Source organism: Oncorhynchus clarkii, chromosome 30 (genome assembly GCF_045791955.1).
Source record: "Oncorhynchus clarkii lewisi isolate Uvic-CL-2024 chromosome 30, UVic_Ocla_1.0, whole genome shotgun sequence".
Lineage (NCBI taxonomy): Eukaryota > Metazoa > Chordata > Actinopteri > Salmoniformes > Salmonidae > Oncorhynchus > Oncorhynchus clarkii.
In genome coordinates, this window is record NC_092176.1 from 3,464,486 (window position 1) to 3,490,192 (window position 25,707).

A 25,707-nucleotide genomic window follows, 5' to 3' on the forward strand; every position below is an offset into this window, starting at 1 on the left:
GACAAGAGAAACAAATATTTGAAACGTTTTAAGATGTAACATGTTATTGTGTGACAACCCTCGCCTATACTTGCCTATTGAATTTGAGTGTGTTTAAGACATTTTACGTGTCAAAGAAGTGAGACCAACTCTCAATGATGGATGATTGAATGTTTTATTTGTAATTTTTTTACGAGGGACCTGACTTGGTGTGAGGGATCTCAGCTTGTTCCACCCGCTCGCACTTGTTGTTCGACGGCTAATGGAAAGATTTCTAAAGATTTATTGAGGGGGCGTTTAATGACCTTATCGGGTTTCACCATGTGAAAACAAACGATCCTGTAAAACGCGCTGGCATACAGCTCTCTTTGCAAAGATGAATCGCCATTTGAGGAGTTTTAATTGACATTTAACCGTCTTCATCTTTCTTTCTTTTTTTTTAAGCAAGTTTAACCGGTAGTAACTGGAGATGGTAGAGCACATGTTTTATCCGCTGGACGTGCAGGCCAATAAACCTTATGCAGTCTAAAACTTGAAACCAAAAAGCTTAACTTAATATGGATAAGGCGTGTTTTTTTTGCAGTTCCATCTGCGCTCTTTGAAGCAGGACCCGATAAAGAGAACTGTTAGGCCTAATACTAAAACAAATCATTAAACTAGATTTAAGAAGGCATTTAACTTTGGTTAACACTAGTCCAATTGTTGAGGACTAGGCTCCTCTGTCTTGAGTGACGGATCGTCTTCCTCGGTAATGTTTCATAGCTGTTATGTGAGATGATGACTCCCATCCCTTTTTTTCCCTCGAAGCTCCACTACCTCGCGCACTTTGCAGTGAAGGCAAGCGAGCCGATGTGGCAGCGCATCAGGCTCTAGATAGGTACCAAGAACCTTCTCTCAGCTTGTTTTTCTCGGCGTTACACTTTCTATCCCTTTCCCTCTTGAGTAAGCCTGCCCCTATGACCTGGGTAGCATACCCTACGATCATGTTATGTGTGGTAAAGCAAACGAGCTACTCTATCATTGAACTATGTAGACCTAATCTATGGGTTTACCGCCTTATGTTTGTCTTTGTTTCTAAATTAATTTATAACACTAGTCTAAATGAAGAACATTATACTGCAGGCTAATTGATTTAACCACTGCAGGCGTATTAGAATAAGCAGGGGCCTATATACAACAAGCTCTCACAGTCTCACGTCAGAATTAGACATTCATCCATGTTTCTCCAACATTACATTTTGAAGTTGATCCAAATGTCAAATGTCCACGTTTTTAAGGTTAAGTTAGGTATTAACTCCGATATCTCAAGGTTAGGCATGAACTCTGAATGGTTAAGGTAATGATTAAGGTTTGGGACAGGCTTAAAACTAAACTAAAAAAAATTATATCGCCGTCATTTGGCAACCTTTTGCAACCGAAACCTACTTGAAGATAACAGCGCTCACTGCTGCCCCTAGTGGCCGGTTCCACGTCATCTCCCGATGACCTCAGACGTGGATGGACATCTAATACTGACTTGTGTCACCAGTGACCTGGCTGCTATATACATATAAATTAGGCTATTTGAAACAAATACCCATACCCATGTGTTCGTTGTAAACTCCATAAACACGACCACTTCTTAATTCAATTTCAGCAACTGACAAAAATGTTTTAATACATGGGAATGGTGCATGGGAAACACATGATTGAAGGGATAGTTGCAGGAAAAATGCTAATATTGGTACCATGTCTTGAATGGGATTTGTGACACAAATGCTAAAACGTTAGCATTTGGAAACAATGCCAGGGCAACTAAACCAAAGCAAGGATGGCCGTCATACCTTGTCCATAGACCGCTTACAGGGTAAGGAAACCAACGTGTCATTTTGTAATTTGGGTAAACTCTCTCTTTAAGGTGGATGATTGGAGTTTACTTAACATAACATAGAGGACATTTTAATACACAACAGCTATAATGTATCTGATTGGAGAATTATTTTAACAAAAACGTTTTAAAAATGCTATATTTAAAGGGAAACTTCACAATTTTTCAACATCATATTGATCTCCAGCACCACCGCAACATCAACATATGTGAAAATGGTGTATTTCTATGTTTTGTAGTAAAAACAATTGAGGAAGTGTTTCCAATGACGTCAATGTGCATCTTGTGATTTTGACCAATTGTGAGTTGACATTGCCTACTACTCGCATACTAATTGTCTCCTAATTAGGCGATGTCATTTTTTTAAAACTACAAAACACAGAAACACGCCATTTTCACATATGTTGATGTTGGGGTGGTGCTGGAGATGATCAATATGAATTTGAAAAATGGTGAAGCTTCTCTTTAGTCAAATCACAAAGCATGAATGTCCTTAGATAGATTACTTCTTTGATCAATAAAACATACAAACAATCTGAAAGAATAATATGTTCAAGAGTATTTGTTAAAATTAGTCACAATTTACATATCAACTGTGCTTTAGATTTAGTTGAAGGCTGCACTCTTGATCCATTCACATAATGGCTTGTTGGCCTTTTGGTTGATCCAACAACTTGGTGATTTTGAGTAGTGTAACTTGGTGACTAAAAAAACCAGTTTATTTCACCTAATTTTAACATTCTGTCATAAAGAGCACATGTTCAACTGAAAGAAAAAAAACATTTCTTCCCATCTCAAGAGCAAAAAAAAAAAAAAACGTAAAAAAAACCAAACTATAGCAGGTGCATTTTAAGTGCCAAATAAAGTAACAGGGTTGATGACTTCTTAAATCAGCCATGAATCAATCCCCATGTGATCGGGGGAATGGAGTCTTGTAGTATACAAAAGAGAGGGGCAATTAAATGCAAGCTTCACAAAAATGTTTTAATTGTTAAAACATTTCTAGCCCGTCTATCTATTGGTAACAGGGTTGATGTCTTATGCTCAATTTTCCACCACCAAACACCAGAAAACAGTCAAAAATAGTAGAACCAGCTCACCTGCTTTTATACTAGAATTTGACAATTAGATGTTCAATGTCTCTTTTGACATTAGAAATCAGATTCATTGAATGTTCCATGTGGTCTATATTAAAGGGCACTTCATGTAATATAACAGGCGTTTAAAATTCAATATGTGTGCACAATTTATACTTAAAATAGGGATGTGAAAGGCACTCATTTCGTGGAACGAGCCCTTTATTACAAATATCAAGTGAACATAGTGTGTTGTTTATTCCTGAGGCAGCAATATACACATAATGAAGGAAAATAGCAACGGTTTATTCCTTCACGCAAAGGGAAAACACATGAACAACAGCATCCTGGAATGAAACTTCTCCCCCAGTCCGCATATTCCCAAATCAAACAACAAGTTAACTTCATGAGTGACATCCAAAAGAGACATTAATACAATTAGATGAAAATCACAACAGCTCACACACTGCTTCCTTCATTACTGACAAAAGCAATGATTTGTTTAATAACCTACAAAAGCCTCAAAATATCACCCAGTGGATGTTATTTACACAGAATTAAAAATAAAATAAAAAGTCAAATATATACCAATACATTTCTTAACACTCCTTATAAATACCTTGCCTGAAGCTGTGGAAAGGTAAAGCATGCCTGGATAGACAGTGGCTGTGTTGGGAGGTGTATTCATGTATCAGTGGCTTACTGTCTCCTTCTGGTGATACAAATATCTGGGCATATTAGAAGGATATTCCATTATTCTTTTGAGTGATTTCTAACTTAAACGCTGTGGAAATATACAAAAAAAAATCTTGTTTATGTCCCAGATTGAGATTATGCAAGGCTGACCCACGCAGAGCTCTCCTTTTTGTCACTTTTACGTTTGCACTCGAGGCAAGTGTTCGGAAAATACATTTCTCCCAGCATCTGAAGACACATCATCTAGGCTTAGGATAATATTGAAATCTTGGATTTCCCGACACGTGCAAAGGGGATGTATTGAAGTTTTTATGACTGTGTTACCGACTACTTGTTTCTTTTTAAATGAGATGTCCCTAAAACTCATATTGATGCTGGGCTTTAAGTGATTTAAAATCTGCTCAGTTTCTTGAATTCTCATATCTAGCACAAGTTATGGTTGTTTTATTTAGTTCATCAAATTAAATCATCTGGGGACATCAATTTCATGGGTTTCAAACAGAAAAAAAGGGTACAGTAAAAAAAGAAGAAGACATTTTTACAAATTAAAAATCATAGACAGTCTACCTCAAGTCAACATTTATGACTCTGGGACTTCATTTGGTCCGATACAAAATCGAATCAGAGTGCATAAAAATCCAACTAAACATTGAGCGAAAGTAAGATACAAAACACCACCACTATATCAGCTGTCATAAACATTGCAGTGCAACTCCCCAAAGTACGATCGTATAAATAGGACCTCATTTGACAGAAAATGTAACTATCGTTTTAAGAAGTGTGTGTGTGTGTGTGTGTTTGGAGATGGTAAGGGAAAGGGATGGACGTGACTAGGGAGCCATAAAAACAACACACTCACTTTACGTTAAAATAATCTCATGTTAATGGCGAATGTTTACTCGAGTTAAAACCATCGTTTTGTGGTGACGGTAGGAGGTTGGGTTGGGGGGGAGAGGTGGGGAGATATGCCAAGTGGTGTGTGGTGTGGGTTGAGGAGGACTGTGTGGGTAGGGGCGGGCTCTAGGACCTCGGGGAGTGGTGGGGAGGGCTGCCGGGTTATTAGCTCAGTTCAGGGCGATGTCAGGACAATTAGAGGTATACCACGGCGCACTGTGCACAGCGCCTGTCAGCCTTAATCTCAGCCACTGCAACCACTGCTCCGTGGCCCGGACCACAGACGAGCCACAGCCCACGGGAAACGCAAACACTCAGCCCATATTGTTTTGACAGTTGCGCTCATCTAGAAATAACGCAAAACGCTATTGCAATGTATACACCACCACCCTGCACTCTGCCGGTAAAACAATACACGTGCGAGCGGGGGGATAAATTCAGCCAGAAGAGAGAGAGAGAGAGATCACACAGAGATGAGGGAGGAAGGAGGAAAAGATGGAGAGGGAAGCCGGAGAGGATTTTATGCACCTCCTCCACCCCCCTGCGTTTCCCTCCTGCTGGTGCAGTTCTATAGGTCGTTGTGGTTGTGGTCGTGGTCGGGTTTGGTTCTGTGGGAGCTGCGTGTAGTGACCGTGTTGGAGGTCTCCTCCTCCTCCCCAGTCTGTAAAGCCTCACTGAAGAACTGGAAAATGGAGTTGAAACTCCTCCACGACGTCAGCTCGTGTCGCTCTGTACCTGCACAACACACACACACACAGCACAAAGAGACAGTGTTAACTTAACGGTCCACTGTGTGACCATAGTGAGGATAATCAAATAATGAAAACTAACATACACCATACACTACAGTTACATCACACACACCTAATGGGTTACAGATAAATCATTTTGTTAACGGAGCATGTAAATCCCCTCCTCTACACCTGGAGAAGCTTATTGTGTGTCCACTTTCAAGCAAAATGCTTATAGGACATTACATCCATTCCAACCTTTGACCTAGCAGTCCAACGGGATAGTCTTAATATTTGATCCAACTTGATTCATGATCGTGCACACCTGATACCCTCCAGTGTCTGTCTTTTAATTGAATGGGAGTTATGCACAATGGATGCACTAAGCGAAACCAGTGGACCGTTATTCATTCATTCTCAGAGCTGCTTGAGAGAGGAAGCGGTGAGAAGGCACTAAGGCAGCCAGCGTATCAGGTGGTCTGGGTTTCCCCTCCCTTCTCCAGGTGAGCCGGTTCCCATGTTGGGGTCACAGGGAGCCTGAAATCTGGTACACACGCCTCAGGTTCCTCTCGGCTCTCCGAGGTCAGGGGATCGCTGCGTCGCTCTGAAAGCTGCCACGCAACACCTCCGCCACGGTGCGACGACAGCACACCAATGCAGCTGCTCCACCGCCAGCTCCTCGGCAACCATTTACAACCAATGGCTTATGGCTTAGTTCCCTACTAGCTGGCGGCTAGGCTGCTTAGCCACATGCTGTACTGTACCGTGTTGAGAAGCAGTAACCAGAGGCCATCCCAGTGAAAACGGGTCACAGAGTGATACAATGGTGTTCTATCCCCTGATATCCCAGATACAAAGTGAGAACTAGTCATAGCAGGGTCCAGTTCTAGGTCTTCCACTGTATTAGCCCTCGAATAGACTCCTAGACCATTAGGTTTATGTACCTGGTACCAATACAGCCGCACACACTATCAGTTAATGAGGCCATTGTTGCTTTGTTGATGGGTCAAGGCACCAGTTAAGTGAGAGCCCTCTCCTCCTCTCGTCCTGCTCTCTCCTCTCCTCTACATGCACCAGGCTGGAGGGATACAATTAAAAAGCACCTTTAAGGCCCTCTACAAATAGTGTCCTTTGATGGCTGCTGTATTGACCCCGTGTTAATTAGATTGACCCCCTGGCTGGCTGTGATAATGGATGGAGGTGGAGGGGGTGGCCAAGGCTGGGATGGTCTACCGGGCGGTCAATCTACTGGACTCTACATGGTTTACCAGGCTAGCCTATGATCGCTGCCTCAGGTCAGATTGACTAGCCTGGCAATCAGTGAGTCACTAACCCCCAGACAGACTAACAGTGTGCTACCTGTGTAGGGCTCAACGCAACAACACACACCCCTGGAAAACAAAGACACAGGCCTGCTCGCATCTATAATTTATATCCAATTTGAAGCACAGGGATCTCTCCTCCTCCGCTTTTCTCCTCCTCATCCCTCCATTACAAGTGTTTTTATATCTTTCCTTTTTCTTTCAACAGGAGCGATCGAAGCCAAGGCTCTCCCATTTTCACCTCAAACCTGAGCTGAACTCCGGAATGCCGCGAACTGTTACACCCTATCCCAGCGCCGGGGTCAGTGGGAGTGCGTCTCCTTTTCGATATGCAGACGAACCGGGCCCCTCCGTCGGCCTCCGTAAAAGCTCCCCCCTGTCTGCGGAAGGAGTGGCCTCCGATGTCTCCCGGCGCCCGGGCCTTGATAGCTAACAGCCTTTTACTGCCTTCGCCCACTCCTCCAGTAACAAGTAGAGTGTGTGGAAGCTAATGGATGTTGTCAGTGGTGTGTTCTGAGCGCTGATTTAGAGGGAACCCACCAGCCAGGCTCTCAGAGTTAGCCTGACCGCTGGACTACCTGGGTGAGGAGTACGAGAGGAGGAGAATAGTTAGCTCACTCACGCTACAAATCACATTTATACCCTTAAAAGATATGGAGATCGATTAAATGCCACGGTGTCGTGTGGAAAGTGAATTCTGTCCTATAAACAGTCTGTGAGAGGACTCACCTTTTTCCTCCCTCCCCCAGTTTCGGTTGTAGTCTCTTACGTAAAAGTTAATTGAGCCACTGATTTCAGTGCTCAGGTCACAGGGGCTCGAAATACACTGGTGGAAATTGCAAACCTCTTCCAGATTCATTAGTTTATTTATATTTTTTACACGACTATTCCGGGTTCATTGTGAAAAAGCAAAAAGTGTTTGTATTATTTGTACTTTTTACCCCCCTATTTTGTGATATCCAATTGGTAGTTACAGTCTTGTCCCATCGCTGCAACTCCCCTAAGGTCTCGGGAGAGACGAAGGTCGTTAATCCGGAAGCCAGGCGCACCAATGTGTTGGAGGAAACACCGGCCAACTGGCGACCAAAGTCTGCTTGCACAAGGAGTTGCTAGAGTCCGATGGGACAAGGAAATACCGGCCGCCCTCCCCTCCTCTAACCCGGACGACGCTAGGCCAATTGTGCCCCGCTTCATGGGTCTCCCGGTCACGGACGGCTGAAAAAAAACAGCCTGGGATCGAACACAGGGCTGTAGTGACGCCTCAAGTACTGCGATGCAGTGCCATAGACAGCTCCGCCACTCGGGAGGCCAGCAAAATAAAATGTTGCGCAGAGGCTCACTTTTTTATACTTCTTGAGATGTGCTGTATTCATAATGCTGGACATACATTAATATACAGTGCATTTGGAAAGTATTCAGACCCCTTGACTTGTCCCACGTTTTGTTACGTTACAGCCTTAATCTAAAGTTGAATAAATCATTTTTTTCACTTATCAATCTACACACAAAACCACATAACGACAAAGCAAAAACAGGTTTTTAGAAATTTTGGCAAATATATAAAACCTGAAATATGACATTTACATAAGTATTCAGACCCTTTACTCAGTACTTTCTTGAAGTACTTTTGGCAGTGATTACAGCCTGGAGTCTTCTTGGGTATGACGCTACAAACTTGGCACACCTGTATTTCTGCAGATCCTGTCAAGATCCTGCTATGTCAGGTTGGATGGTTAGTGTTGCAACACAGCTATTTTCAGGTATCTCCAGAAATATTTGATCAGGTTCAAGTCCGGGCTCTGGCTGGACCCCTCAAGGACATTCAGACTTGTCCCGAAGCCACTCATGCGTTGTATTGGCTGTGTGCTTAGAGTCGTTGTCCTGTTGGAAGGTGAACCTTCGCCACAGTCTGAGGACCTGAGCGCTCTGGATCAGATTTTCATCAAGGATCTCTCTGTACTTTGCCGCGTTCATCATTCCCTCGATCCTGACTAGTTTCCCAGCCTCTGCCGCTGAAAAACATGGTGCCAGGGTTCATGAGTTCAATCTTGGTTTCATCAGACCAGATAATCTTGTTTCTCATGGTCTGAGAGTCCTTTAGGTGCCTTTTGGCAAACTCCAAGCAGGCTGTCATGTGCCTTTTACTGAGGAGTCGCTTCCAACTGGCCACTCTACCATAAAGGCCTGATTGGTGGAGTGCCGCAGAGATGGTTGTCCTTCTGGAAGGTGCTCCTGTATCCACAGAGGAATGCTGGAGATAGGGTTCTCGGTCACCTCCCTGACCAAGGCCCTTCTCCCCCGATTGCTCAGTTTTGGTGGTTCCAAACGTCTTCCATTTAAAATGAATAAGGCCACTGTTCTTGGAATCCTTCAATGCTGCTGAAATTTGTTGGTACCCTTCACCAGACCTGTGCCTCGATACAATCCTGTCTCGGAGCTCTACGGACAATTCCTTCCACCTCATGGTTTTTGCTCTGACATGAACTGTCAACTGTGGGAGCTTATATAGACCGGTATGCGCCTTTCCAAATCATGTCCAATCAGTTGAATTTACCACAGGTGGACTACAATCAAGTTGTAGAAACATCTCAAGCATGATCGATGGAAATAGGATGCACTAGAGCTCAATTACGAGTCACACAGAGAAAGATTTGAATACTTATGTAAATTAGGTATCTTTTAAAAATATTTAATAAATGAGCAAACGTTTTTGCTTCGTCATTATGGGATATTATGTAGATTGATGAGGATTTTTATTTATTTAATCAATTTTAGAATAAGGCTGTAACGTAATTAAATATGGAAAGGGGGAAGGGGTCTGAATACTTTCCGAATGCACTTCATGCGTACTATATTAATATAATCCCCTCTAAGCCTCTCTATTGGTTGTCCTGTGTTCTTTCACCCCTCTACGCCTCTGTATTGGTTGTCCTGTGTTGTTTCACCCCTCCAAGCCTCTCTATTGGTTGTCCTGTGTTCTCTCACCCCTCCAAGCCTCTCTATTGGTTGTCCTGTGTTCTCCTCTCTCATTACGCCCTGTGACAGACAGCGCCAACAGATGCAGTCTATTTGATCCTAGATGCTTAGCCTCCCCTGTCACAGCCACTGGATCCCTCTCAGAGTAATTGACTGACTGTTTGATCTCTATGAGACGACACACACACACACACACACACACACACACACACACACACACACAATTGTTATCAGTGGTGTGGGATGAAGTAAGGGAACATGACGTGTGTTTGAGGGGAAAAAGTCCTCCGTAGCTGTGGGCCATGCTTTTTTTTCTTCCCCTCACCAGTCGCTGCATGCTGTATGTTGTCACAAGTGGTAATCTCCTGTGATAGTTGGGTATTTCAAAACAAACGGTAGGTGACTGAAGAGCCAAAGTAACGCCCCGAGTGATAGTCAGAGAGAAAGACAGAATCAAAGCACGCTGGCTATAATTAGTTTTCATCGGTGGTACATTATTTAAAGCCCCGCCACTTAATTGCTTGTGTACTAATGGCCTATTTTATGTGAATCAAACTTTTTTTCATAATTCATAATTACATTGATGTGAGCATGAAGGGCCATATATCTTTGCTGCATTTATTACAGAAATACATATGCATATTCAGCCTAGTCTGTGAGGCACCGTACATCTCATGTTTTGGTTCGTTTTGGAACAAATTGATTTCATTTTGTACATTTAAAAGCTTAATCATTTCCCTAGACATTGAAATCTATTTAATATTTCATCGACCAGGACTTCACAAGATAAATACATGCAATGGTCATTACCGGAAATGAGGTTCATAGAATTTCAAACTCTTATTTAATATTCTGCAAGTCAATGTTCAACTTTTTTGTTTTGCCAAATCTATCAAACTACGAGTATCATTTTCTTGAGTGCATTGTTATCATGCCCTTATCAAAGGTCATCTAAGCTGTTTCTATCCAGTCTGGACATTGAACGAGCGGACATGCAGCGAGGGGCAGCTATTCTGTAACACTATCTCACAGTGTGTTTGTGGAAACTATCTATTGCATAGATCAACGGTGGGGAATCGCTATCTGTGTCCTGCTTGTTAGACGATCGGATATCCACTCCTGAAGCGGACTGTTATTAGTTTATCTGCCGTGCGGGGATGTGTGGGGCCGTGCTGGGTGAGTGGGGCCGCTGAGGGCACCCCGGCCATTTTGTCTGCCTGTCAGAGGGCCCCGATGTGTCACTGCCAGAGGAAGAGGTCAAACGAAGTCAAAGCAGGTGCCAGGGTCACTCAGCTCGGCCTGCACAACTTCCCCCCCCCACTCACAGAGCACGGAAACAAGGCTACGGTCAAACAACTGTTGATTTCAATCTAAATGTGGGACTTCTCCCTGCCTCCATTCACCATTTGATTAACTCCTTCCAGACAAAGGAGACACAGTGAAGTCAGACTTAATCATGACGACATATTTGTCATTCCCTGTAACCCCCACTGTGGTTAGTTTTATTTGAATCAAATCAATAGATTAATCCAATTCACAATCCACACAAACAGAAAAAAAACACACACACCGACACAATTTACAGAAACGCACAGCATTTCATTAAAATAGCACTACCATTTTAATGCGATTCAATTTTTATGATTACCGGTAAGTGGGGTCTGTCTGTTTCCTCTATCTCTCTCGTACTGTTTTTTAATTACTTTCCTTATTATTGTGTGTTGTTGTTGGAGAAAACAAGGCAAAACTCATTCCACATCACTAGATGAGGAACCTGAATGACTAGCTCGGGGGGAACGACTTGATATTTACTTTAAAAGAGAGAGATTTCAACATTGACTTGTTGAAATAGTCTCTTCATTTTTGCTCATATTATTCAAACCATCACCTGGGAGACCAGAGGGGCCAAATAATGGATGACCACACACACACACAACACACACACACCTACTCTCTCTCCCCTTCACCCTGCCCAGAGACAGAGTGCTTTTTTATTTTAAAGTGAATGACTGGCCTTGGCTGCTATAAAGGACCCTGCTTTTATATACTTGGAGAGTATTTACAAGATAACCCGAGCCCAAGGACAGCGCAAGCTTTTGGATACGAGTGTCTGACTCTCCAGTGTCCCGGTCAGTATAATCGAAGCCAAAACATGCACCCACTCCGACAACACCTCTCAATGTCAACGGGCTTCTCTCTCCAGGGTCGCATGTGCATCAGGGACATGGGCCCCCACTGTAGAGGGCCTTCAGAGACATCTTCCCCTCTACAAAATGAACTGTTTTAATAAATATCTGAATTAATTCATGGAAATGTTTTCATCTAAAGATATTTTTATCTGCACTCATACACATTCCTATTTGTTCCTTTGTCTTCAAATTTATGAAGGCTATTGAGAATATTCATTATTTTTGAATATAATTATTATTTTTTTGTCTGCTGAAAAAACAATTTCACAGCCTTATTGCAATTAGAGTAGGGATACAGGTGATCTGCTTTCAATGTATCCTTTTCAATAACATTCTATGGCCTATTGTTGGTAAGTAGGGATGTAACCCTGCTTAAAACTCTTGCTGGAGGCATATCTGTCGACACTTCTCCACTATACAGTGGGGTCCGGAATTATAGGGATCAGAAGAATCTCCAAAAAGTAAATAAAACACTGGAATGAGTAGGTTTGGACACACCTACTCATTCCAGTTTAAAAATAAATAAATAAATAAATATATATATATATTTCTTAAAACAATTTTCTACATTGTAGAATAATAGTGAAGACATCAACACTATGAAATAACACACATGGAATCATGTAGTAACCAAAAAAGTGTTATAATAAATGTATAATATATTTATAATAAATATATTTTAGATTTTATATTCTTCAAAGTAGCCACCCTTTGCCTTGATGACAGCTTTGCACAGCTTTTGGCATTCTCTCAAACAGCTTCATGAGGTAGTCACTTGGAATGCATTTCAATTAACAGGTGGGCCTTGTTAAAAATGTATTTGTGGAATTTCTTTCCTTCTTAATACATTTGAGCCAATCAGTTGTGTTGTGACAAGGTAGGGTTGGTATACAGATGATAGCCCTATCTGGTAAAAGACCAAGTCCATATTATGGCAAGAACAGCTCAAATAAGCAAAGAGAAACGACAGTCCATCATTACTTTAAAACATGAAGATCAGTCAATGCGAAACATTTCAAGAACTTTGAAAGTTTCTTCAAGTGCAGTCGTAAAACCCATCAAACGCTATGATGAAACTGGCTCTCATGAGGACCGCCAGAGGAAAGGAAGACCCAGAGTTACCTCTGCTGCAGAGGATAAGTTCATTAGAGTTAACGGCACCTCAGATTGCAGCCCAAATAAATGCTTCACAGAGTTCAAGTAACAGACATAACTCAACATCAACTATTCAGAGGAGACTGCGTGAATCAAGCCTTCATGGTCGAATTACTGCAAAGGAACCACTACTAAGAAGAAGAGACTTGCTTGGGCAAAGAAACACAAGAAATGTGTTGGTCTGATGAGTCCAAATTTGAGATTTCTGGTTCCTGGCTCTGTCTTTGTGAGACGCAGAGTAGGTGAATGGATGATCTCCGCATGTGTGGTTCCCAGAGTGAAGCATGGAGGAGGAGGTGTGATGGTGTTTTGCTGGTGACACTGTCAGTGATTTATTTAGAGTTCAAGGCACACTTAACCAGCATGGCCACCACAGCATTCTGCAGCGATACGCCATCCCATCTGGTTTGCTCTTAGTGGGATTATCATTGGTTTTTCAACAGGACAATGACCCAACACACCTTCAGGCTGTGTAAGGGGTAGTTTACCAAGAAGGAGAGTGATAGAGTGCTGCATCAGATGACCTGGCCTCCACAATCACCCGACCTCAACCTAATTGAGATGGTTTGGGATGAGTTGGACAGCAGAGTGAAGGAAAAGCAGCCAACAAGTGCTCAGCATATGTGGGAACTCCATCAAGACTGTTGGAAAAGCATTATCACGAGGCTGGTTGAGAGAATGCATACAATATACAGTAACTCAGTATTTGTATGATTTATTTCATGCAGTATTTTTTACTTATCTTTATCGAGGGATTCAATAATTCCGGACGCCACTGTATATTCCATATAGGACATTCTAACTAGGAACCCACCAACGAGGCTTCAATTAAACACTGATAAATGACAAATGACAAAGCATCTCTTTCACTTTCATATTCAGTGAAATGAAGGTCACCATATTTTGCTCAGAAAAAAAAGCTTGTGAAATGGTGTACATTTCCTGAATGTTTTTATGACTGTAAAGGTGTGAAGCCGTGCATGTGCCGTAGAAGTTGGATGCTTGTCTTCTAATAGTAAAAGATAGTTAAATCAGTTATTTGATCTAATATCACAGTTGCAAGATGTTCACTGTAGAATTGAGTATTTATGGCACATGAATTAATACCGTTGATTAATATCAGTTAATATCAAGCAGGTTTTGATATTTGATTGGGAGGTTAGAGACATGTTATGTTTCGCTTTCAGTGTGGTTCAACTTATTTCGAATAGAACTGCACTACTCACACTGAAAAACAAGTGACATTAACTATTCTATTCCTTGAATTGTGAACATGTATCAACGGAACACAGCGCATATCTAATCATAGAATCATTTGTAATTATGGGGTTAAATTCCCGCCTGAACAGGATATCCGATCGTCTAACAAGCAGGACACAGATTTGATAGAAGTCAGTCTGTGTACAAAATGTGTGTGTACGTGTGTGTACTTAGATTAGTAGAGTGTACGAGAGAGCCAGTCCCTAGTGCCACGTAGACTTCGCTCTTTGTTTGATCTGGCTCGTCATTGGTGGGGATTTCAATGGTAAACACTCTGGATCCACTAGCTCGCCTGACACAGTTTTGTTTTTGGCCCATTGATGGGGAATGGAGAGCGTCTGTTTCCATGGCCAGCCCTAGTGTGCCTCTAAAGGGAGGCCCACAAAGCCTGTCCATTAGCAGGAGTACACACCCCCTCGTCAGGGCCGGGGTCATGGTGAAGCCCCACACAACCCTGCCAAACACACATACACACACACTTGCATATATGCACGTATGCGCACGCACACACCTTCCTTCGCTCTTAAACATCATGAGCCATCCAACATACACACAGTGAGGGTTGAGCCCCAGACAATCTCAACCTGCACTCTCACTACAACCCCCCCCCCACCCCCCACTTAAACACAAAACACTCACCCTTCCCACACACACACACACACACAGACTCTCTCACACACACACAACCTCTGCTCTACTTTGACAAAATACGAAGGAGCACACACACACAAACACGCAAGAAAGCACACGCACACGCGCTTACACAGACACACACACACCTCCCTAGTGCTTAAAGACAATGCCTTCAGAGACCCTCACAGCAACCCTCACTACACTTCAGTATAATGCCTTGACAGACAGACAAACACATAGACAGAGACTCTCACACATGCACACACAACCTCGGATCTACTTTGACACATTACGAGGTAGCACACACACACAGACACGCATGAAAGCAAGCAAGCAAGCACGCATGCACACACACACACCCCTCCCTAGTGCTTAAAGACAATGCCTTCAGAGACCCTCACAGCAGCCCTCACTACACTTCAGTATAATGCCTTGACAGCCAGCCAGCCAGCCAGCCAGCCAGACAGACAGACAGACAGACAGACAGACAGACAGGCACGCACGCACACAGACACACACAGAGCTCCTGGGTTGCCTCAGTACTAACAGTGAGACACCCAGGGCCCGCTGGGGCTCAGGTAAGATGGCGAGCTGACAGACAGTGAGCTCAGTGCCGCTCCCACATGTTACCACGTCTAACACCAATGGGGCCCAGCTGCTACAATTAAAACACTACTCGCTTGCCTACCGCAGGCAGCTTCTCAATACTTAGCAACTCCCCGATGCACAAGCCACATAAACATACACCTCTGAATACAAAAACACACACACACACACACACAGAGGCTACACAAAATGGCCTGTATGGAGTGTGTGAGAGAAGGTGTGTGTTTGTGTGTAAGGGGTGTCACCCTTAACTTGGGCAAGCACTCACAAGAGGACAGCCTCTTCAATATAGCTCTTATCTGTGTGTGGGTGTGTGTGTGTACTTTGCCAGGTCACACGTGACAAAAGTCAGTATCCAACGTCCTGACAGGTTGCATCACTGCCTGGTTTGGCAACTGCTCGGCCTCCAACCCCAAGGCACTACAGAGGGTAGTGCGAACGGCCCAGGACATCACTGGGGCCAAGCCTCCTGCCACCCAGGACATCGATACCAGGCAGTGTCAGAGGAAGGCCCTAAAAATGGTCAAAGACTCCAGCCACCCTAGTCATGGACTGTTCTCTCTGCTACCGCACGGCAAGCGGTACAGGAGTGCCAAGTCTAGGTCCAAAAGGCTTCTTATCAGCTTCTACCCACAAGCCATAAGACTCCTGAACAGCTAATCAAAGGGTTACCCAGACCCCTCTTTTACGCTGCTGCTACTCTCTGTTTATTATTTATGCATAGCCACTTTAACTCTACCTACATGTACATATTACCTCAATTACCTCGACTAACCTGTGCCCCCGCACATTGACTCTGTACCGGAACCCCCTGTATATAGCCTCGCTACTGTTATTTTACTGCTGCTCTTTAATTATTTGTTATTTTTCTTTGTTATTTTTCTACTTTTTTTCTTAAAACTTCTTAAAGCATTGTTGGTTAAGGACTTAAGGTTAAGGTCTACACCTGTTGTATTTGGCGCATTCGATCCATGTCTGAGGTAAAATATGGGTAAGATAAGGGCAATAAATAATAAATAAATAATTACAATTGAGCAATTAAACACTGGAGTGATAGATGTGCAGAAGATGAATGTGCAAGTAGAGATACTGGGGTGCAAAGAAGCAAAAAATAAATATAAATAAATAGAAGTATGGGGATGAGGTAGTTGGATGGGCTATTTACAGATGGGCTATGTACAGGTGCAGTGATCTGTGAGCTGCTCTGACAGCTGGTTTTTAAAGTTAGTGAGGGAGATATGAGTCTCCAGCTTCAGTGATTTTTGCAATTCGTTCCAGTCATTGGCAGCAGAGAACTGGAAGGAAAGGCGGCCAAATGAGAAATTGGCTTTGGGGGTGACCAGTGAAATATACCTGCTGGAGTGCGTGCTACGGGTGGGTGCTGCTATGATGACCAGTGAACTGAGATAATGCAGGGCTTTACCTAGCAGAGACTTATAGATGACTTGGAGCCAGTGGGTTTGGCGATGAATATGAAGGCCAGCCAACGAGAGCATACAGGTCGCAGTGGTGGGTAGTATATGGGGCTTTGGTGACCAAACGGATTGCATCCAATTAGCTGAGTAGAGTGTTGGAGGCTATTTTGTAAATGAAGTCGAGGAACGATAGGATAGTCAGTTTTTGCCAGCATCAGTTTTTGGCAGTATGTTTTGCAGCATGAGTGAAGGATGCTTTTTTGCGAAATAGAAAGCCGATTCTACATTCAATATAGATCTCTTTGGATTGGAGATGCTTAATGTGAGTCTTGAAGGAAAGTTTACAGTCTAACCAGACACCTAGGTATTTGTAGCTGTCCACATATTCTAAGTCAGAACCGTCCAGAGTAGTGATGCTGGACGGGCGGGCAGGTGCTGGCAGCGATCGGTTGAAGAGCATGCATTTAGTTTTACTTGCATTTAAGAGCAGTTGGAGGCCACGGAAGGAGAGCACCCCCATAGAGACTGCCAGAGGTCCGGACAACAGGCCCTCTGTTTTGACACACTGAACTCTGTCTGAGAAGCAGTTGGTGAACCAGGCGAGGCAGTCATTTGAGAAACCAAGGCTGTTGAGTCTGCCGATAAGAATGCAGTGATTGACAGAGTCGAAAGCCTTGGCCAGGTCGATGAATACAGCTGCACAGTAATGTCTCTTATCGATGGCAGTTATGATATCGTTTAGAACCTTGAGAGTGGCTGAGGTGCACCCATGACCAGCTCGGAAACCAGATTGCATAGCGGAGAAGGTACGGTGGGATTCAAAAATGGTCAGTGATCTGTTTGTTAACTTGGCTTTCGAAGACCTTAGAAAGGCAGGGTAGGATAGATATAGGTCTGTAGCAGTTTGGGTGTAGAGTGTCTCCCCCTTTGAAGAGGGGGATGACCGCGGCTGCTTTCCAATCTTTGGGGATCTCAGATTATACGAAAGAGAGGTTGAACAGGGGTTGCAACAATTTCGGTGGAACATTTTAGTGAGAGAGGGTCTAGATTGTCTAGCCTGGCTGATTTGTAGGGGTCCAGATTTTGCAGCTCTTTCAGAACATCAGCCATCTGGATTTGGGTGAAGGAGAAATGGGGGAGGCTTCGGCAAGTTTCTGTGGGGGGTGCAGGGCTGTTGACCGGGGTAGGGGTAGCCAGGTCGAAAGCATGGCCAGCCGTGGAAAAATGCTAATTGAAATTCTAAATTATCGTGGATTTATCGGTGGTGACAGTGTTTCCTAGCCTCAGAGCAGTGGGCAGCTGGGAGGTGCTGCTCTTATTCTCCATGGACTTTACAGTGTCCCAGAACTTTTTGGAGTTTGTGCTACAGAATGCAACTTTCTGTTTGAAAAAGCTAGTGTTTGCTTTCCTATCTGCCTGTGTATATTGGTTCCTAACTTCCCTGAAAAGTTGCATATCGTGAGGGCTATTCGATGCTAATGCTGTACACCACAGGATGTTTTTGTGTTGGTCAAGGGCAGTCAGGTCTGGAGTGAACCAAGGGCTATATCTGTTCCTGGTTCTACATTTTTTGAATGGGGCATGCTTATTTAAGATGGAGAGGAAAGCACTTCTAAAGAATAACCAGGCATCCTCTACTGACGGAATGAGGTCAATATCCTTCCAGGATACCCGGGCCAGGTCGACTAGAAAGGCCTGCTCGCTGAAGTGTTTAAGGGAGCGTTTGACAGTGATGAGGGGTGGTCGTTTAACCGCAGACCCATTACAGACGCAGGCAATGAGGCAGTGATCGCTGAGATCCTGGTTGAAGACAGCAGAGGTGTATTTGGAGGGCAGGTTGGTTAGGGTGATATCTATGAGGATGCCCGTGTTTACGGATTTGGGGTTGTAGCTGGTAGGTTCATTGATAATTTGTGTGAGATTGAGGGAATCAAGCTTAGATTGTAGGATGGCCGGGGTGTTAAGCATGTCCCAGTCACCTAACAGCACGAGCTCTGACGATAGATGGGGGAGCAATCAATTCACATATGGTGTCCAGGTCACAGCTGGGGGCAGAAGGTGATCTATAGCAAGCGACAATGGTGAGAGACTTGTTTCTGTTAAGGTGAATTTTTTAAAGTAGAAGCTCAAATTGTTTGGGCACAGACCTGGATAGTAAGACAGAACTCTGCAACTCCAGCACCCATTGGCAGTTCTATCTTGTCAGAAAATGTTATAGTTTGGGATGGAAATTTTAGGGTTTTTGGTGGCCTTCCTAAGCCAGGGTTCAGACACGGCTAGGCCATCTGGGTTGGCAGTGTGCTAAAACAAACTTAGGGAGGAGGCTTCTAATGTTAACAGGCATGAAACCAAGGCTTTTAAGGTTACATAGTCAACAAATGAGAGCACCTGGGGAATGGGAGTGGAGCTAGGCACTGCAGGGCCTGGGTTAACCTCTACATCACCAGAGGAACAGAGGAGGAGTAGTAGTACATTCGTCTAGTACATTCGGAAAAGAGAGTAAAAAGAGCAGGTTTCTGGGCGCGGTAGAATAGATTCAAGGCATAATGTACAGACAAGACTATGGTAGGATGTGAATACAGTGGAGGTAATCCTAGGCATTGAGTGACGATGAGAGAGGTTTTGTCTCTAGAGACACCATTTAAACCAGATGAGGTCACCTCATGTGTGGGAGGTGGAACAAAAGGGCATATTGAGCAGGGCTGGAGGTTCTACAGTGAAATAAAACAATAATCACTATCCAAAACAGCAATGGACAAGGCAAATTGACATTAGGGAGAGGCATGCGTAGCCGAGTGATCAGAGAGGTCCAGTGAGTTGCTAGGCGTGCTGGAGACACGGCGATTCAGACAGCTAGCGGGCTGGGGCTAGCAGAAGGGCCTGTCATGACGTTGCCCTCTTTGGGTACAGCAAGCCAAATTTCATGTTCCGGAGAAGGTATAAAAGATCGGTGAAGAATCCAGCTACGAACTGGTCCGTTTGTTACAACTTGGGGAAGCTCACGGGAGACGGTGTAGCCACATTACCATAACACTGTTTATATAATAGCCTCAGATATGATCTAATTGTTGTATAAGATGAATGAGAGAGTATGATACTGTTTGTAAAATTGTGTCATGTGATTTTGGACTGTTTTATGAAGGAAACTCCAATTCCCTTTTGAGTTGAACTAAATCAGAGGTCTGCCCCTGAGCCCAGTTAGGGTCAGGTATCCTGGGACAGCCCCTTTTCTGCAATTCCGAATAAAACCCAACTTTGAGAAATTCTCAAGTAGACCCTGTTTCTCTCAATCACGGGAGTACAAAGGTTGAAGACCATTGCTGAATATTTTAACCATACCACGTGGTTAAACTCTTAGACTATAGATACCGACAAAATAAGAACAAGTCTTTGATATTAATTACTCGTCTGCAGCTAGCAATTCGGTATCAATGAACGCGAAGAATGACAACCGCCGAAACATCCATGTTCAGAGTGACATTCTGAATGTCACTCTGAACAATACACTCTAACCACAACAGAGAGAGAGAGAGAGAGAGAGAGAGAGAGAGAGAGAGAGAGAGAGAGAGAGAGACGAAAACTCTCCAACAGAAACTAACTTTTCAACAAAGATCCTGACGACACACTGAGCGTAAATATATATATTGATTGCAATTGTTCCCGAATTAGTGAGCGTTCATGTGCAAAGGATTAGCATTTCAATTGTTATAATTATCAACTGTAGTGTCTCATCTTAGTCAACCCCCACTTCCCTTTTGTCTAACAAGCCGCCATGCCGGTTTAGCCCACTAGGGCACATTCTCCTATCATATCTTGTAACCATATTTACTTTGTTGTTTTATTTTTGCATTTCTGTGAATTACTTAGTTAGTAATAAATAAATGATTTAAGACAATTGATGTATGGATGACTCATAGTGAAGACTGGGTTTGTGCAGATAACCAACAATTTACGATGTTTGGAATGAGACTAACGTGAGGTAAAATAAATAATTCATTCATTCGAAGACTAATGGATAAGATATAAAATATCTGAAAAGTTATTTCAGGAAATGATAACTTTGTAATCTGAATATTTTCCTTGGTGCCCCGACTTCATAGTTAATTCACAGTTACATGATTAATCAGTTTGATCGCGTAATACTAATTACAGAGAATCTTTGATAAAAACTAAGTCTTCAATTTAATGATAGTAAAGACACGACAGGCCTTAGGACGTCGCGGGCGGAAGAAGTCTGTTGCAGCCCCCTCGTGCGGTTACGTCGGCAGACCAGTCGTGATGGATCAGCGGGGTCCGTGTAGTAAAAGGGTTCAGGCCAATTGACAAAATAGGTATTGTAGCCCAAGAAATGAACTGATGGACCTCTCCAGCTAACAGTCCAATATGCCCCAGACAGCTAGCGGGCCACAGCCATGCAGATGGGCATTCAGGGGACGTCGCGACAGAGGATCCTGTTGAAAAAAACCCACTTGGGGCAACAATGAGCGCTGTTACCTTCTAGTAGGTTTCTGTTTTTCTAGGGCACTGTGGATGGGGATAGCGGTTGGTTGTAAGCATCTGCCTCTGATTCCAAAAGTTGCAAGCAATTTTGTTTTAAGCCTGTGTGTGTGTCCGGGCGCCGAAGACGTGGATGTCGAGTAAGGCAGCCCCACGCACCTCTCTGATTCAGAGGGGTTGGGTTTAATGCGGAAGACACATTTCAGTTGAATACATTCAGATGGACAACTGACTAGGTATCCCTTTCCCAAACCCGTACCTTAACCATTCTGAGTTCATGCCTGATCTTAACGTTAAACACTTCTAAATTTGGCATTTGCAACAACTTTGAAATTTGACGTTTGAGAAGCATGAACGTCTAATTCTGACGTGGGACTGTGAGAGTTGGACTGTGTACTAGCCATGCAGCACTGGCTGTGGTGGAGAGTAAGAATCAATGTGTTTTTGCATGAGAAGTGATTGGCTGGTATACCTGGGGCTATCACAGTGTGGAGTGCACCACCACCCACACCCACACACTGAAGGGAGGCATTCCACCTAGATCATGGTAAAGTACCATACAGGAGTGGGTGTGTGGCAAACCCCCTCCAACGAAGACAAGTGCATTAACTACTCAATGGTTCATGTATCTCGTCTGTTGAGAAATGGTTCGCTGTAAAGTCACATAGTGACATATGTTTAATTGATAGAAATTTTACATCACCATAATCAAATCACTTTGTCTTTATGCCAGTATACTGCGCCAGTCCCACTGTGCTTTTCTACATATCAAAAGCTGCTTTGACAAAGTGTATTGGAGAGCCATGCCAAAATTGGATCTTGTTTCTTCCTCAGTCTACGACGTGACACCTCACCAAGAAGGAAGCCTGAGAGTGTCTAAGGGAGTGCGTCATAAAAACACTTGGTTTCTGACACAGCTTCCACAGTGTTAAATATGGTACGGGATCTGTGTGTGTACCTACTAGCCTCCAGCTGTGGCTCATGGGTTTCAGTACATTCCCCAGACAGACACGTCAACCAGAGAGTGTCTGAGGAGGGGGGTGTAGGCGTAGGCTGCCATCTTGTTTGGAACCCTGTTAGACGTGAGCTTGGAGAGGCCTGTCCTGCCATGTACAGTTGTGGCCAAAAGTTTTGAGAATGACACAAATATAAATTTTCAGAGTTTGCTGCTTCAGTGTCTTTAGATATTTTTGTCAGATGTTACTATGGAATACTGAAGTATAATTACAAGCATTTCATAAGTGTCAAAGGCTTTTATTGACAATTACATGAAGTTGATGCAAAGAGTCAATATTTGCAGTGTTGACCCTTCTTTTTCAAGACCTCTGCAATCTGCCCCTGGCATGCTGTCCATTAACTTCTGGGCCACATCCTGACTGATGGCAGCCCAATATTGCATAATCAATGCTTGGAGTTTGTCAGAATTTGTGGGATTTTGTTTGTCCACCTGCCTCTTGAGGATTGACCACAAGTTCTCAATGGGATTAAGGCCTGGGGAGTTTCCTGGCCATGGATCCAAAATATCAATGTTTTGTTCCCCGAGCCACTTAGTTATCACTTTTGCCTTATGGCAAGGTGCTCCATTATGCTGGGAAAGGCATTGTTTGTCACCAAACTGTTCCTGGATGGTTGGGAGAAGTTGCTCTCGGAGGATGTGTTGGTACCATTCTTCATTCATGGCTGTGTTCTTAGGCAAAATTGTGAGTGAGCCCAATTCCCTTGGCTGAGAAGCAACCCCACACATGAATGGTCTCAGGATGCTTTACTGTTGGCATGACACAGGGCTGATGGTAGTGCTCACCTTGTCTTCTCCGGACAAGCTTTTTTTCAGTCTGTCCCTGATGTTTTTCCTGAAGAGAAGTGTCTTCTTTGCTGCCCTTCTTGACACCAGGCCATCCTCCAAAAGTCTTTGCCACACTATGTGTGCAGATGCACTCACATCTGCCTGCTGCCATTCCTGAGAAAGCTTTGTACTGGTGGTGCCCCGATCCCACAGCTGAATCAACTTTAGGAGAAGGTCCTGGCGCTTGCTGGAATTTCTTGGGTGCCCTGAAGCCTTCTTCACAACAATTGAACCGCTCTCCTTGAAGTTCTTGATGACCCGATAAATGGTTGATTTAGGTGCAATCTTACTGGCAGCAATATCCTTGCCCGTGAAGCCCTTTTTGTGCAAAGCAATGATGGCGGCATGTGTTTCCTTACAGGTAACCATGTTGACAGAGGAAGAACAATGATTCCAAGCACCACCCTCCTTTTGAAGCTTCCAGTCTGTTATTCGAACTCAATCAGCATGACAGAGTGATCTTCAGCCTCGTCCTCGTCAACACTCACACCTGTGTTAACGAGACCTTTTGTGGCAGGGCTGAAATGCAGTGGAAATGTTTTTTTTGGGGGGGGATTCAGTTCATTTGCATGGCAAAGAGGGACTTTGCAATTAATTGCAATTCATCTGATCACTCTTCATAACATTCTGGAGTATATGCAAATTACCATCATACAAACCGAGGCAGCAGACTTTGTGAAAATGTATATTTGTGTCATTCTCAAAACATTTGGCCACGACTGTACTACAGACAGTACACACCTGCTAATGTATGAAGCCACAATTCACATGGGGGTGGAGAAGGGTAGCGTGACCTGGCATTAGAGCTCTTATCTGGGGGGTGGGGGTGAGGGGGTGGAGGAGATAGGCTGGAGTGGGCGGCGAGGGCTGGGGCGGCTCTGAAATAGATCACTTAAGGGGAACAAAGTGTAATTAATGGGTGACCACAGATAAGAGGGCCCTGGCCCTATCTGGGAATGTGCTAATGGAGTTCACGCACACACTCAGCGAGAACAGTGTGTGTGGGGAAGACAAACAGGGCGACGGGTCAATGCGGCCCTCTTCCATGACCAAGATCTGCGGTCGTCGGGAGCAGCGGAAACCAACGGAACACACTTAACACGCTACACAGCAACCCGCCAAGTATGCTGGCTTCTACCCACGCACACACACACACACACACTCCCCTACCCTAGACCCAGACACATTCACACACATCAAAACATGAGTGATGTTATGAAACTGAGCGTGGCGGCAGGTCTTCAAATGGAAGTGGACGTGGCTGTTTACTAGAGAGGAGGAGGTGGAGGAAGTGGAACGGTCCAGTTAGGGTCAACCCATGGTGACCGAGGGGGCTCAGACTGACAGAGACTTCACTCCAGCTTCCCGTCTGCGTGTGTCCCTACGTCAGGGGACACCGCCTGGAGCCAGGGGGCCTGGAGGTGGAGGGGACCTGGGAGCGGGGTTGGGACAGTGATATGGCCCAGTGATGGACGGGCTTGTGTAAGGAGGATTTCCCCTGTTTGTTTGAGCCGCGTCTCATTCAGACAGCAGCAGTCTGGCTCCAGGAATTCTTTATGGGTGTGTGTAATGTAATATGTGTGTGTGTGTGTGTGTGTGTGTTTGTGTGTGTGGTATGAGGGAGTCACAAGTGGAGTAGGCCGGGCGTCTGGGGGTCGGCAATAGCTGTGTGTGTGACTCAGCGTCAAAGACACGTGGGCCATCAGCTTGGTCTCACTGTCTGACGTGCCAAGGCCACAGTGACACATCACATGACCAGCTAACCCGAGTGAGATTGGTGGTTGAGATGCTCGGGTAGTGAATTCTGAACTACACTAAACTGAACATTTAATGAATACAGTCCTCAGACATTGATCGGACCCCAGCCTCGGTGTGTGTGTCTGTTTGAGCCCATGAGCACATCGCAGATGTGTGTTTATGTTCAAGTTGTGTTTGTGATGTCTGTGTGGTCATGTTGTGTGCGTGTGTGTGGTTGTGTGTGACCTGTGCTATGTACTCTACCGTGGTGAGGCGTAGCGGGCTAGCTATCTAGCGTCAGGGGGGCTGAGGGAGGGAGAGAAGATTGATCTATCAGAGCAGCATCAGAGAGCCCAGCCACAGCTCCACATAAAACCAAACCCCGTCCTCTGCTAGCACACTACCTCCACTTTGTCCTTGGCCTGTCTGGAAACCACTGGAGGCCAGCATGATTTGAGAGAACAAGAGAGAGAGAGAGAACGAGAGAGAGAGAACGAGAGAGAGAACGATAGAGAGAGAGAGAACGAGAGAGAGAGAACGAGAGAGAGAGAGAGATGGGGCGAGAGAGAAAGAGAGAGAACGAGAAAGAGAGAGAGAACGAGCGAGAGAGAGAACGAGAGAGAGAGAGAGGAGAGAACGAGAGAGGGCGAGAGAAAGGGCAGAGGGGGAGCAGGAGAGAGGACAGGGTAGGATAGAGGGAGGGAGAGGTAGAGTAAGAGGCGCCCCTCAACGTCAACTGAAGAGATAACTCCCTCTCCAGAGCTTCTTTTCTCTCGCTATCATTTTCCCAGGCAGCGCTACAACATGTGGCCTCAAGTGTGTGTGCGCGCG

At 44.4% G+C, this 25,707-nt stretch overlaps 1 protein-coding gene across 4 annotated transcripts in view; it reads right to left on the reverse strand.

Moving 5' to 3' along the window:
* Nucleotides 1–1,574: 1,574 nt before the first annotated feature.
* The window catches only part of LOC139389407 (ARB2 cotranscriptional regulator A), a 248,599-nt gene continuing 224,466 nt past the window's right edge, over nt 1,575–25,707 (reverse strand). For 3 of the 4 annotated variants that reach the window (XM_071136145.1, XM_071136146.1, XM_071136143.1), the window contains exon 11: nt 1,576–5,247. In XM_071136145.1, the coding sequence (XP_070992246.1) occupies nt 5,081–5,247 (167 nt within the window). In that variant the 3' untranslated portion in view covers nt 1,576–5,080. Of the gene's footprint in view, nt 5,248–25,707 lie in introns of all 4 variants that reach the window. The other variant, XM_071136144.1, reaches the window with a different exon arrangement.